This window comes from Artibeus jamaicensis, unplaced genomic scaffold, assembly GCF_021234435.1.
Source record: "Artibeus jamaicensis isolate MK-2021 breed Jamaican fruit bat unplaced genomic scaffold, CSHL_Jam_final contig_332, whole genome shotgun sequence".
Lineage (NCBI taxonomy): Eukaryota > Metazoa > Chordata > Mammalia > Chiroptera > Phyllostomidae > Artibeus > Artibeus jamaicensis.
Genome location: NW_026521788.1, coordinates 22,384,203 through 22,397,546, shown reverse-complemented (window position 1 = coordinate 22,397,546; position 13,344 = coordinate 22,384,203). Strand labels below are relative to the sequence as shown.

Here is a 13,344-nt window from a genome sequence, read left to right as displayed (position 1 = left end):
ACAAGTTCATGATCATGGCCCCATAATTCAAAGGGCTGGTATAGGCTACAGATAAGCACTTCAAGCCGCCTTTTAACCAGCACACCTCTTCAAGGTGTGGCTCTGTCCCAGACTCCCAGGAGCCTGCTCGCTGGCCTGGGTAGTTGTCCTGGGACTCAGCGACTTGGTTCACCTCCTGCCCAGCACTCCTGCCCACCGTGCGCTGTTTGTGCACGGTGGCTCCAGAGTGCACAGGAACAGACCACCCCGCCCAACAGAGCGCCGTTCGCCCGTCCACAGTGCTCAGCATTTGCCCCTCACGTCCTGTTTCCAGCAGCAGCAGCCTCGATGCCCCAGGCCAGCCCGCCTCGGTGTGAAGAGGCAGCGTGGAGGCCTGGGAGGACACACGCTCTGCCGTGTGACCTCACCCCTCGAACCCCACGTTCCTCGTCCGGGTGTGGGCACACAGGCCTTGTAGGGGCCTGAGAACGGAAGGGAGGCAAATGTCAATCCGGGGCGTCTGTCAGTTTAGAACTGCTGCTTCCCACTTCGGAAGCTGAGGAGCGGCCTCTTGGATGACCCCAGGAATAAGATTAGGGGAGTCTGGCCAACATGTCTAGTACCCGTGCTGGGTACGAAAGTGCTCTGTGAACTGGAAAGCTCTCTTCACCCACAATGGGACCCACTGCTCCACCTCTCTGCCAGGAACCCCAGTGGAAGTCCTTCTGTGTCGGACCTCGCTCTCTGCCCAATGGGCTTGCTCTGAAATGTAGGGACCTGCGTGTGGCAAGGAGCTGACCCTGCAGGGCAGGTTCTCAGACTGGCCACGAGGGACACGCTGGCACTGATGATTCTGTCTGGGGCCGTCCTGCACACAGGGATGTTCAGCGGTGCCCTGGCCTTCCCCTACTAGATGCCAATAGCAGCCACCCCTCCAGCTGTGAAAACCAAACAACATCTGTAAATGTCCCCAAATATCCCCTGGGTAGGGCAACTGCCCTCAGTTAAGAACCACTGCCTTAAAGTAGGGGAATTTTTGCTTTGTTTAGGGGGTCTCCGAGTGACCTAAAAGCAGTGGAAGGCTTCTTGGAGGAAAACAAAGAAAGAGGGTCAAAAAGAGGGCGGAGAGGAGTGTGCCCATCTAGCGTGCAGAGGACAAGCTGCTGTGGGGGCTCCCATGCCCGAGAGGAAAAGGGCTGGCAAAGCGACGGCCTCGGACAGCAGGCAGGCAGTTTCCACGGTATTCCAAGTAGCCTTCATGAGGAATGCTTAACACATGTCATGTGCCAACAGAATGCCACCCTCCCAGGCTGAAGCCACCAAGGTCCTGGTCTGACAGCCATCTGCACCCAAACCCCCCAGGTCTAGATGGGCACCTGGATTTTCCAGGCGGGGTATCTGGGAGGCCTTGGTGCTCCGAAAGGGGCCCTGAGGTGGGTCGGAGCTGGGAGGACCCTCACGGAGGCATCAGCCAGCGTCTCCCACAGCCACACCCAACACCTTTGTAGTATCAGCCCAGCTGGGTGGCGCGAGGAGCCAGGTAGGCAGGGAGCCCACCACCCGGACAGTGGGCTGCCAAGGGGGGTCAGGCTGCAGGGACTGATCAAAGGGCCTCTTTGTCTCTTCTCACCCTCCCCCTGCTCCAGGCCCTCAGAGGATCCCCACATTCTCATGTCCAAAGGAGCCCTCGCCCCAGCTGCTTGGTGCTTCGCCCCTTCACAAGGAGATCCTTGCCCAGCGCTGCCGGGCGGCCCAGCTGGGGAGACCCATCTCAGGAAGAGGGTGCTCCATCCAGGGGCAGCACCCAGCTGGGAGCCCGGGGACCGCGTTCTCCTGCTTCCCAGAGCTGCTTACCCCAAGTTCTGCTGCTGTGGCCGTGGGCAGAGAAAGCCAAGACTTTGAAATCAGTCAGACCTGGGTTTAAATCTTGGCTCTGCCACTTATTAGCTGTGCGGAATCTGAGCAAGTCACTTGGCTTCTCAGGGCCACAGAGGTCAAGGAGTGCCAACCATATAAGGCTGCAGTGAGGATTCAAGGAGCCCGTCTGCACAGTTGTCAGTCTTGTGCCTGGCAGGCAGTAGGTACTGCAATGGAACTGTGATATCTTAGATACCCAACATAGATCAGGGAGTCCCTGCTTCTCAGGCCTTTACACTGGCCCATCACAGCCTCAGCTGGGTTCTGGTGTCCACCCTCTCTGTCCCCAAACCTGCCTTGGATGCCACCCTCCGGTGCTGTTCTTCATGCAGGTTCTCCACACAGGAGCCCATGTAAGGCCTGATGGCATTCCTGCCATAGCTAAGCCCCTGAGATTTCTAAGCACACCCGTCACCTTCCTGTACACCCAGGACGACCTTCCCATTCCTGCATCCACGCCCCCGCCCTGCCACCCCTCCACCACCACACTCCCTCCGCCTGCTCTTCACCCCCCCAAAACCCCCTCCTCCAAAGGCGGGCTCAGCTCCAGCGCCCACCAGAAAGCTCGCCTCTTCCCCGGTGCACAGAGACGGCCACCTCCACTGCTTCAGCACTGCTTTCATCGGTTCCCAAGTTACTCCACGGGACTGAGGCTTGTTTTTGCAGCCGGACCAAAGCCTCTAGAAAGTCTGTCTGAAATGTGAGGCACACACCACACACTCACTAAATGCTGAACATACAGCCCTTATATGTCAAAGCTCTCAGATGGTTCCCTAGTCCTGAGATTTGAAGAAGCCTTAAGGAAAGTGACCCAGGAACATGGGTAAACTGAGGCACGGAGAAAAAGAAATCTATCCGGAGCCCACCAACACGTAAAGGAGGGGCGAACGAGGAGTGCTTGCCTACCATCTGGAGCTGCATGAATATTTATAGCACATCCCAGGTCCGTGTGGAAAAAAAAAAAAAACGAGGCAGGACACCTCTGAGAGCTGTACTGAGAGGGCCTGCAGCCTTTTTGACTCTTTCAGTAACGGCTGCTGCCCCTCCTCCCTGGGTTAGCACAATGGGACCCTCCGTTCCAGGAACCCGATCCCTCTCTCGCCCCAAGGAGCCAGCCTTGGCCCTGGAAATCAGGATCGGAAATGGACACCGGCAGGCACTGAGGAAAGAGCAAAGGGAAACCCTTTTACTGGTTTCATGAAATCCCTAAGGGAGTAAGTGCTTTAAACATCCCAGACAAATAAAAGTCCCCAAACAATGCTCAGGATGAGCTGCTGGCCCCCTGGGAGGGAGAGGCTGTCGGCTGCCCATCCGCTCATCCCCGGGGCCGGAACTGGGGCTGGCTGTCCTGTGAACCTTGGGAAGCCAGAACCCGCCTGCCAGCTTTCCCTCTGTGGCAGCAGCAGATTTGCAAGGCAACAGCTCCCTAAGTGTGGCCAGCTCAGTGCTGTGAGCCTGTCTGCCCCAGAGGAACGAGGACTCTTCATGGGAGCTCTACCTCAAATGCACCCCTCATGCATCCAAGCCCTTTTCAGTTCTCACATTCACAAGGGCAAGCCAATAATGAGCACAACCAGCCTCAAACACCCTTCGGAGACCGCCGAGGACTTACTCTCCTCCTCTCCTGCTTCCTGGTAGGCTGTGGAGGGAGGAATGTGGAACCAACGCTATGGGAACAGCAGTCCCCAAGGCAGGTGCTCCTGGCATAGTCTTTGGTGAGGACAAAATGAAGGAGCTCCCTGGCCAAGACTGTCAGTCATGGGTCAGAGGTCAAGGGTCAGAAGTTGGAACACATTAATGTGGTCAAGAGGGCTGAAACGGGTCATGGGCTTACACTCCTACAGTAAGTTTCTGGGGACATGAGGAGGAACACCAGGGACTGGAGGGCAACTGGCCTCCACATTGTAAACCTCAAAAACTTAGTAGAACTTCCCGCCTCCTCCCCACCACCATCCACATGGGCTCCTACAATTCTGGGGCTGAGGGACTTAACTGGACCCTTCTGAAATAGCCCCATTTCAATCTGGCCAAGGCAGTGGAACACCCAGTTTCAAAAGTGCACTTTTCTCTCCAGAAAGAAATAGCTCCTTGTACAACCCACCGAAACACCTCTTCTAAGTGTGCAAAGGGAGGCCCTGCGTTCTGCTTGGGAAACAGGATCTCGCTGACTCTCCCCATCACCTTCCCAGCTCCACTGCCTGCTGCCCTACACCTCAGGACTCACCTTTGGCCAAGGTCCCAGAGGGCAGCCCCTCCAACCCCCAGGACTCCTGAGCTGACCCTCCCAGAACTGTCTCTAGAGGGCTTCAGACCCCACCAGTCAGGGGTCTTGGGGGGGCCTTGCCAAGGGTTCGCAGTGACCCAAAATGCACACCATGAGGGTTTCCACCACAAGCAGGGACTACAGGGAGCAGCACGGGGTCATGGCCCCTCTAGGACACGCACACTTACAATCCTCATTTCCTGGGTTGCTCCCGAGGTCCTGTCCCTGGCCTGTCTGGGGAATGACTCAGAACCCAGAACTGGTATAAAGACTATCATAAACTAAGGTCATTTGAGATTTAATAGATGCAGAGAGAAGCTTTCTCAGAAATTCCCTCATAGGACAAAGGAGCATCTAGTGGGACACAGGCCACTATGTGTCCTTTACTCAAGGGAATTTCATGGCCGTAAAAAGGACAGACCACTTGTACCTGCTTAGACAAATATTATCACAAGTTTTCTTATTTCCTGTTTGTTCTCCCAGAACCCCATTTGTCTTTCCTAAAGAAACTCATTTTTCCTCCCCATAGAAGCCTTTTCTCCCGCTTAGGCCTCCTATTAAGTTAGATACATAAGCCCCATTCTAACTGCCCTTTTGAGTTACTCATCACCAATCATTCCCATGAGTACGTACCTTGCACATATACATAAACTCTTCTCTTGCTAATCTAGCTTTTGTCAGTTTAAATCGCCGGTCTCCAGACACTGAACCTAAGAGGGTAGAGGAAAAGCTGCTTTTCTCCTCTGTCACCTGAGTCACCAGCCATGGACAGCACCACCTGGCATGAGGCTGCAGACCTCTGTGCTGGGGCCATGGGGAGAGGGTGGGCTCTGAAGATGACAGAGTAGCACGTGGACCCCAGCCGCTCGGCTGACCAAAGGGCGGGCCAGCAAGTTACTGTGTAAGGACACTGGGATACCGAGCCTCTCACAGGGTTGTGGGGAGACATGACTAAATGAAATCATGCTGATGAGGAGTCCGGTTCCCAGCGGTTGCTCAAAAAATGATTCTGATGATTTTACAGTGACGTCACTTACAGTCGCTTGTGGAAACACAGCAGCGTAAGTGCTCTGAGGGCAGGTGCTACATTTTCTACACCTGGGCCTTTCACTGTGGAAGCTATTCCTTTGTCTACACGCTTCTGTGAACAAAATGGGGGCCACATACTAACCCTGACAAGCTCAGGGGAGGCCTGCACGGTGGCCTTACAGACTCAGAGACTGAAAGCAACTGCATAGGATGGTCTGGACATAAAACTTCCTAACTAAAAGTGAGTCATCGTGAGTAGTCACATCCTGGCCTGTAGCTTCCTTGAGGAGGTCAGTCTTTACTAAGTGAGCCTGTCCACTGTCTTTTCAAATTTAAGATAACTTGCTTTTGAAATGTCAGAATAATCTCCTTTTCCAGACCCGTCAGGGCACACGCACCACAGTGGAGCTTTTCCTCATCATCATCTTGTTCCCCACCTGTGTGTGCAGTTCCTGTTAATCGTTAACTCTCCTGTGCCCACCGCTGTAAAAGAAGTATGTATCTCTCTGTTCTTTATCCAATTCCAGGGAATTCTCCACTTTGCTTTCTCCCACCCCCTTTATTTACCACCAGCAGATTTCATGCAACCCTCTTTATGTCTCCTCCTTTGAATGTAATGTATACAATAAGCTGAAAAATGGCCATTCTCCAGAGCATTTTCTCAATTCATTGAAATTTTGCTTCCCAGCAGTTGTCGGCTGGGCTCAGATAAGCTCATAAAAATTCTCTACAGGTTTTGATGCTTTTTAAAAATTATATTTTATTGCTTATGTTATTACAGTTGTCCTAATTTTTCTACCTCTTTCCCCTGCCCCCAGACCCTGCACTTCCTCACACAATCCTCACACCATTGTCCATGTCCATGGTTCATGCATGTAAGTTCTTTGGCTACTCTATTCCCTACACTATACTTTACATCCTATGGCTATTCTGTAACTAACAATATGTACTTTTTAATTCCTTCATCTTTATCACCCATCTCCCTGACCTCCCTCCCATCAGGCAATCATCAAAACATTCTCCATATCTATTATTCTGTTTCTGTTCTGCTTGCTTGTTTATTTTGTTTTTTGGATCCAATTGTTGATAGATATATATTTATTACCATTTTATTGTTCATATTTTTTATCTTCTTCTTAAAGAAGATCCTTTAACATTTCATATAATACTGGTTTGGTGATGATGAACTCCGTTAGCTTTTTCTTGTCTGGGAAACTCTTTATCTGTTCTTTGATGCTAAATGATAGCTTTGCTGGATAAAGTAATCTTGGTTGTAGGTCCTTGCTTTTCATCATTTTGAATAATTCTTGCCAATTCTTTCTAGCCTGCAGTTTCTTTTGAGAATGCAACTGACAGTCTACAGGAGCTCCCTTGTAGGTAACTAACTGCTTTTCACTTGCTGCTTTTAAGATTCTCTTTTTCATCTTTAACCTTTGGCATTTTAATTATGATGTATCTTGGTGTAGATCTCTTTGGGTTCATCTTGTTTGGGACTCCCTGTGCTTCCTGGACATGTATGTCTATTTTCTTCACCAAATTAGGGAAGTTTTCTGTCATTCTTTTTTCAAATAAGTTTCCAATGTCTTGCTCTGTCTTCTCCTTCTGGCACCCCCATGATGAGAATATTGGTATGCTTGAAGTTTTCCCAGAGACTCCTTATACTGTCCTCATTTTTTTTATTCTTTTTTCTTTTTGCTATTCTGATTGGTTGTTTTTTGCTTTCTTATGTTCCAAATCGCTGATATGATTCTTGGCTTTATTCACTTTATTATTGGTTCCTTGTAAATTGTTCCTTATTTCAATTAGTATTTCCTTTGTTTCTGACTGGATCTTTTTTATGCTATTGAGGTCCCCACTAAGTTCCTTGAGCATCCTTATAATTAGTGTTTTGAACTCTGCATCTGACTGACTGCTTATCTCCATTTTGTTTAGTTTCTTTTTCTGGAATTTTGATCTGTTCTTTCATTTCAGCTGTGTTTCTTTGTCTCCTCATTTTGGCAACCTTCCTGTGCTTGTTTCTATGTATTAGGTAGAGCTACTACATCTCCCAAGACTGATAGAGTGGCCTAATGTAGTAGTTGTTCTCTAGGGTCCAGTGGCACAGCCTCCCCTGTTATCCATGGTTGGTACTCAAGGTGCGCTCACCATGTGGGCTGTGTATGGTTTGGATGTTTCCTACATGGACTCTTCACAGCCTGCTCTCCAGGAACAGATCCTGCTCCACCTTGCCCCTGCACATTACTAGGCTCCACTGGGGCCCCAAGCCAGCCCTCCCATCTCAGCAATTAGTCCAGAATGGCCACATGACACAACCTAGGGCAATCCTCCCTAGAAGAGCAGGAAGGATCCCTTTGCCTTTGGGTCCTAACGGCAGAAGTGTCAGAATCTGGGGTTGTCAGGAGCCCCATTTCCCATCATGGGGAGGAAGCCTGGGCTCTGTCAGTTGATAATCAGCGAGCAGAGGGGGGAAGAGGAGAGAGTGTCTTAAGGGGCCTGAAACCCTAGTCCCTGTACTCCCTAAAGCTGCCTATCCCACAGCTCTTGTAGGACTCTGTGGGCACTGTCAGGACTTACAATCACCTCTTTGGTTTAAGCTAATGTGAGTTGGGTCTCTGTCACTTGCAAACACAGATCCCTAACAAACAATCACCCCTGCCTAATGCCTAACACCGGGGAGCCCACCAAGGCAGGACAGTACTTGACTTTGAACAAATGAGTAAATGACAGCTCAGACTGGGGGCTGAGGCCACCTGAAGGGGCTCCAGGAAGCCTATCCCATCCTACCAGAATGTACAGACCTGCTCACACCAACAAAGAGGTATATAAGGAGAAGCTGAGCAATAGAATGCTCAGTGGAAGTGCTCAGACAGGAGGGTTTCTCTAAAAGATGTGGGAATAAGTGAAGCATATGGCCCATGGGAATTCTGTCTTTCTCAGACTGCCTACCATCAACCAATCCCAACCCCAGGTCTTCTCTCCACACCCCCACTCCCCAGCCAGAATCTGGAAAGAGAGAGGTGGCAGTGAGGCTAACTCTCAGGGAGGGGAGGAAAAAGGAGGAGGGCCCATCATTTAGTTGCTTAGGACTATCACACAGCCAGAATCCAGGGTTTGTCCTGACTGAGGCTGCCACCCCTCTAGCTCCAGGAGCAGGATGGAGTCTGTAAATTAGATGGGCAGTTGGGTGCCCCGCCATATAAGAAAAGGGCTCTCGACCTGGGAGCAAGTCCAGGCCTGGTACTCAGAGAATAAAAACTCATACTTCCATAAAACTATGTATTGTCCACAGCACACCCCTCAGGGCTCACTTGAATATGATTCTAGAAAACTGGTTTACAACTGAGAGCACTGTAGATAACTAATAGCAATGCAAAATTCTTGTCTATAGACATACAAATTTTGTCTTCCCTTCCACTCAGTGAAAAATGCCAATATTGTCTCTATTTGCACATTCATTTCAACATTCCTGATCTATAAATGTTTCTGTTCTTTGGTTCTCTTTGAACAGGTTACAACTCTGCCTGTTTTCCTCATTAATAAGTGAGTAGAGCAAAATCTTCAACACACATCATTTTAATTTTTTTTTATTTTAGGCTCTTCAGCCCGAGCTTTGGATCCAGACTTCCAGTACCAGAGGGCCTCCTTAACCTCTTCTCCTCTCCTGCTCCTCCTCCTCTTCCACCTGCTGGCTACTGGGACCAACCTGGCTCTCCCACTAATGGGATTAGTACTCAGCTGTGTGGTCTTAGGTTGAGCCAGTTATTTATAGAATGTGGGTGGATGGTCCAGTGCTCCAGTGAGGTGGATGAGTTTCTAACAGTCATCCTCCCTCTCTCTTTCTCAAACAGCCCCACATGGTAGTCTTTGCTCTTTGAGTCCCAAACCACATACTCTGTAAGGGATAGAAGAATTAATAACCAAACAAAGAGGTGGCAGGAGCAGACTTTCTGCCAGCTCCTCTCCTCCCTAGGGCTCCTGTAATTGGAGCTGATTTCTACCCCTGCCTTTTTCCTAATGCTGGCATTTCAGATGGAAATCCGCTCTCTTCCCCTTCTTCCATCTCAGTGGATACTGGCCCCCTGCTCCTCCCATAGACACCATTAGCGTCCACATGTACTGATCACCTATCAGGTGTTGGGCACTCTGCTGTGTGCTGTTGGGGTTCAAAAAAGTAGAAGAAATGTTCCCCACCCTCAAGGACCTCACTTTCAGAGACTTGGACAAATAACTGCCTATACACACACACACTAAGACAAATATAGTGTGTGTGTGCTAGAACGATGGAACATATAACTTGAGTACTCACTGTGTGCCAAGAGTATGCTAAATACTTTATACATATTTAGCCTTCACAAAAAAAAAAACAGCAGATAGAGTCTCTCAGATGTTAAATATTATAGCTGACACAAACTGGGGTATATGGCCATCCCAGAACAATTTCTCCAGTGGCCATCCTATGTCTAGTCCCTCTCTTCCTTTGAAAAATTCTATTTCCTTCTCCAACATACAGTGATTGGTCCAAAGGGTGGTCATGTGACCCAAAGTTGGACCAATCAGAGTCCAGCCCTGGGAATTTTTACCTGGGAACTATAGAGGAAACTACTTTTGTCTCTGGTCACAGAGCTATGGAGATAGGAGTCAGCCTGATGTCATTAAAGGCCAGAATCTGTCACATATTAAAGTTCGAGAGATCTAGGATATCATAGAGAGAAGGGAACATAAACCTCTAGTAACAATTACACTTACAACCAGCTCCATCATGTCCCTCCCACAGTTTGGCCTATAAGTGAGCCAATAAATTACCCTGTTTTTCTTAATCTAGTATGAGTTAGTTTTCTATCATTTACCACCTACAGAGTCCTAGGCAAGGCAGGTCTCTTGTGCAAGGTCACACGGCTAACCAGTGGCTGGCTTCAGGTCCTCCTAGCAGCCACCTCGCCTACCATGTGGCAAGATTATGGACCCCAGCCAGCACAGGCAGTGTCATGCTGTTTTATTACGCCACAAATGTTTCCAGGGGGCTGGCACGACCACAAGGTTGACACTTCTGCTCATCAACTGCTGAGTTCCCAGAAATGTGTTACCACTTCCCTCATGAGAGCCACACATTATCATCCCTAACTACTTCTGAGAGCTTATGCTATGGAAGGTACCATGCTATGTGCTGTTTAATCTCCCCCAAACCTTGCATGGTAAGTATTGTTAATGCTGCTTTAAGAGTGGGGAAAGCGACTCTGGAGAACTTGACCCCAAGGTCAAGAGTCAGACGGTGTGACCCCGAAGCCCATGCTCTTGGCCAACTCACTAATGTTCTCTCCCTGCAGTACTGTGATTGGCTGCATGTCTGTCACAGCCTCCAAGAACCGCCCACATCAGACTGAGTGTACGGTGATTCTATCCCAGCCCTGGCTCACCTGCAGTCATCTTTTGGTCTGCATGAGAATGCAGCTAGCCAACTTCCTCACGAACCTCAGGTCAGAGGACCCTAATCTTAAGGCCAGTAGAGGCCCATAGATGTGCTGGAGCCTTTGGCTTTCAAAAAAGGCCCTGCTTGAATTCTTTGGGACCCACCATGTGTATGGACCTTCCTTCTCAGCTCCTGTGTCATGTCTATAATGAGCCGTTAAGCTGTCACCTGCAGGCTTGGGGATGAAGCCTCTGCCCTGTTGTCTCCTGTTGATGTGGCGTTTGCCCACCCACTGCCCTGCTTGCCTCCTCCTGACCAGACCCCACGGTGCCTCAGCATGCTGAGCTGGGCCTGACCCAGCATGCTACCTCCTCTACCTAGCTGCATAGGAGAGAACCTGGGGTCCTGCCCGCCTTCCCCAGCATCTGGCTGTGGCCAGCACAGTTTCAACCATAAGTCCCACTTTCACCTGCACCAGTTCTCATCCTTCCCAGGATCACAGCCACACGCACATCTGACAGAGGCCTTGTGCCGGCAGACAGACAGTGCGGGGCCCACCTCTGACGCATTCACCCTCCTTCCCTTTCTGGTCTCTGTAGTCTCTGCTGTTGTGGTGCAGAGGCACCCAGCTCTGAGGTGCTCACAGGCCACATGTGGTGTGTAGACAAATTCTGTTCAGCATTCACAATGGTTTTTCATTTTAACACTTAGCAATTGGCAGTTTCACTTAGATAAATGGACTTAAATTTTTCCATAAGGGGTTTTTAAAAAGCACTGAAAACAACTGCATTTCCGACTTTTCTTGAAATGCCCTTTTCTTTCTGTGACCCCCATGTCTCTGCAAGAGCCACCAGCAGCAGCTAAGCAGCCACCATCTGGGACACGGCACAGCTCTCTGCTTCACCGGCCTTAAATTTGCCTGTGACCCTCATTTTCCTTGCTTGTCAAGTCTCTGTGAACACCCAAGGCCCACACTGGGGACCTGAGCCCACCCTCCGCCCACCCCCAGCAGGCTGAGAGCACCCAGCCGGGATCCCCAGGGGGCACTGCACATTTTCACTGGATAAGAAGTCTCGGGCAAGTACCAGTCACTCCTGACCTAGACCCTGAATGTGTCCAAGCCCAGAACCCACTGTCCAAATGCTCCAGCTTGCCAGGGACTAGCGTGCGTACAGCTGAGGTCAGGCTGGGGTGGATGCCAGGCCAACTCAGGCCCATTTCGCCACGGAACCTGCCGTCCAGCTGGACTAAGGAGCAAAGAGAGACTCTCCGAGTCCACCCAGAAAACACAAGCCTGAGAGAAACAGTGCATACAGGCCAATTCCAGTGGTCCCACCCTGCCCTCTGCCCAACGCCCCAGTCCCATGACTCGGGGACACTCACAATGTTCATGAGAGTGAGGACGTAGCTCTGCACGTGCTCCTTGCCGTGGAAGCGTACCACTGAGTCGTCCACTGCCAGCAGTACCTCGATGCTGTAGCTGCCCGGCTTGGCGTGCCGCCGCTTCCTCTCCACTTCTCCCAGCTGGCCCCCGACCAGGCCCAGCAGGTTGGGAAGGTCACCCGGGCCAAAGGCTGGAACCAGGATGAGAAGAGACCAAGGTCAAGTCCACATAAGGGGCTGTCACTGTGACACTGCCCATCACCCCACCTCTGCCCCTGTCACATGTGCCCCCTCTCTGCTTCTGTAAACCCAGAGAGCATGAGGGTTTGTTCCATACCACGTCGTTCATGAGCGGGAGCCCTTTTCCGGGCACAGGGCATCGCTGCCTTTGAAGCAACAAGTAGCAGAGAAGGGAGACTGATCTGAGTCCCAGTTCCTCCTCAGTCCTACCCCCATTGCGTGTCCGGGCCAGGCCCTGCCCCTTCACTTCTCTGGGCCTCCATCTCCCTCCCTGTGACATGCGCATGGATGATCCCTGATCTCCTGCCCCAAAGCTGGCTGTAAAAACCAAAGGTGGCAGTGGGCAGAAACATCTTGATTTTTAAAAAACTAATGTTACTGTGGCCGATGCATGACATTTCAGGCACCCCCACAGCATGTCCCAGGCCTCTCAAAACCCAATCACTGCTAGGGACCCAAAATCTCACCACCACAGCTTTGGCCTTTTGGCTAAAAACAAAATATTTATATAACTAGGATTTATTAACTTATATTATGTAATCTAGGAGTTGTCAAACTTTTTCTGCAGATAATAAATATTTTAGGCTTTGCGAATCATTTAGCCTCTGTCTCAGCTATTCAGTTCAGCTATTAAAGCATAAAAGTGGCTACAGATAATACATGAACAAATACGTGTTTCTGTGTTCCAATAAAATTTTATTGACCAAAACAAGTGGTGGGCTATTTTTGGTCCATAGGCCTTACTTCTACCCAATCTAATCTACCCAATCTAACCTAATCTAATCCAGTCTTTACAACTCTATCAGCTTATTGTCCCCATTACACAGGTGAACAAACTGAGGTTCAGAATAGCTTGTCCAGGGCTGTCTGAATCAAAAGACCATGTTCTCTAACATCACTATGTATACTGCTACTTATAAAGGCAACACCTTCAACAGTTATCAGTCATTGACACCATAGTCTGAATGAAGACTGAAGAAACATTTGTTGGGGCAGTGGAATAAAGGTGCATGAGGACACTACTGGGAAAGCTAAGAGAGCCAGAGAGAAGCCTGGGTTCTCTCAAGAAAGCTTCAAAGTCTTAACTTTTAATGCCTTTTCTGCCACCCCACCCTGAAGTTCTGAA

The 13,344-nt window shown here is 50.0% G+C and overlaps 1 protein-coding gene across 11 annotated transcripts in view; it reads right to left on the bottom strand.

Annotated features, from left to right (window-relative positions):
• ADAMTS14 (ADAM metallopeptidase with thrombospondin type 1 motif 14) overlaps window positions 1-13,344 on the bottom strand; it is an 87,303-nt gene that overhangs the window by 40,575 nt on the left and 33,384 nt on the right. For all 11 annotated transcript variants that reach the window (XM_053663923.1, XM_053663926.1, XM_053663925.1 and 8 more), the window contains one exon: window positions 11,979-12,169. In XM_053663923.1, coding sequence (XP_053519898.1) covers window positions 11,979-12,169 — 191 coding nt within the window. The remainder of the gene's footprint in view (window positions 1-11,978; window positions 12,170-13,344) is intronic.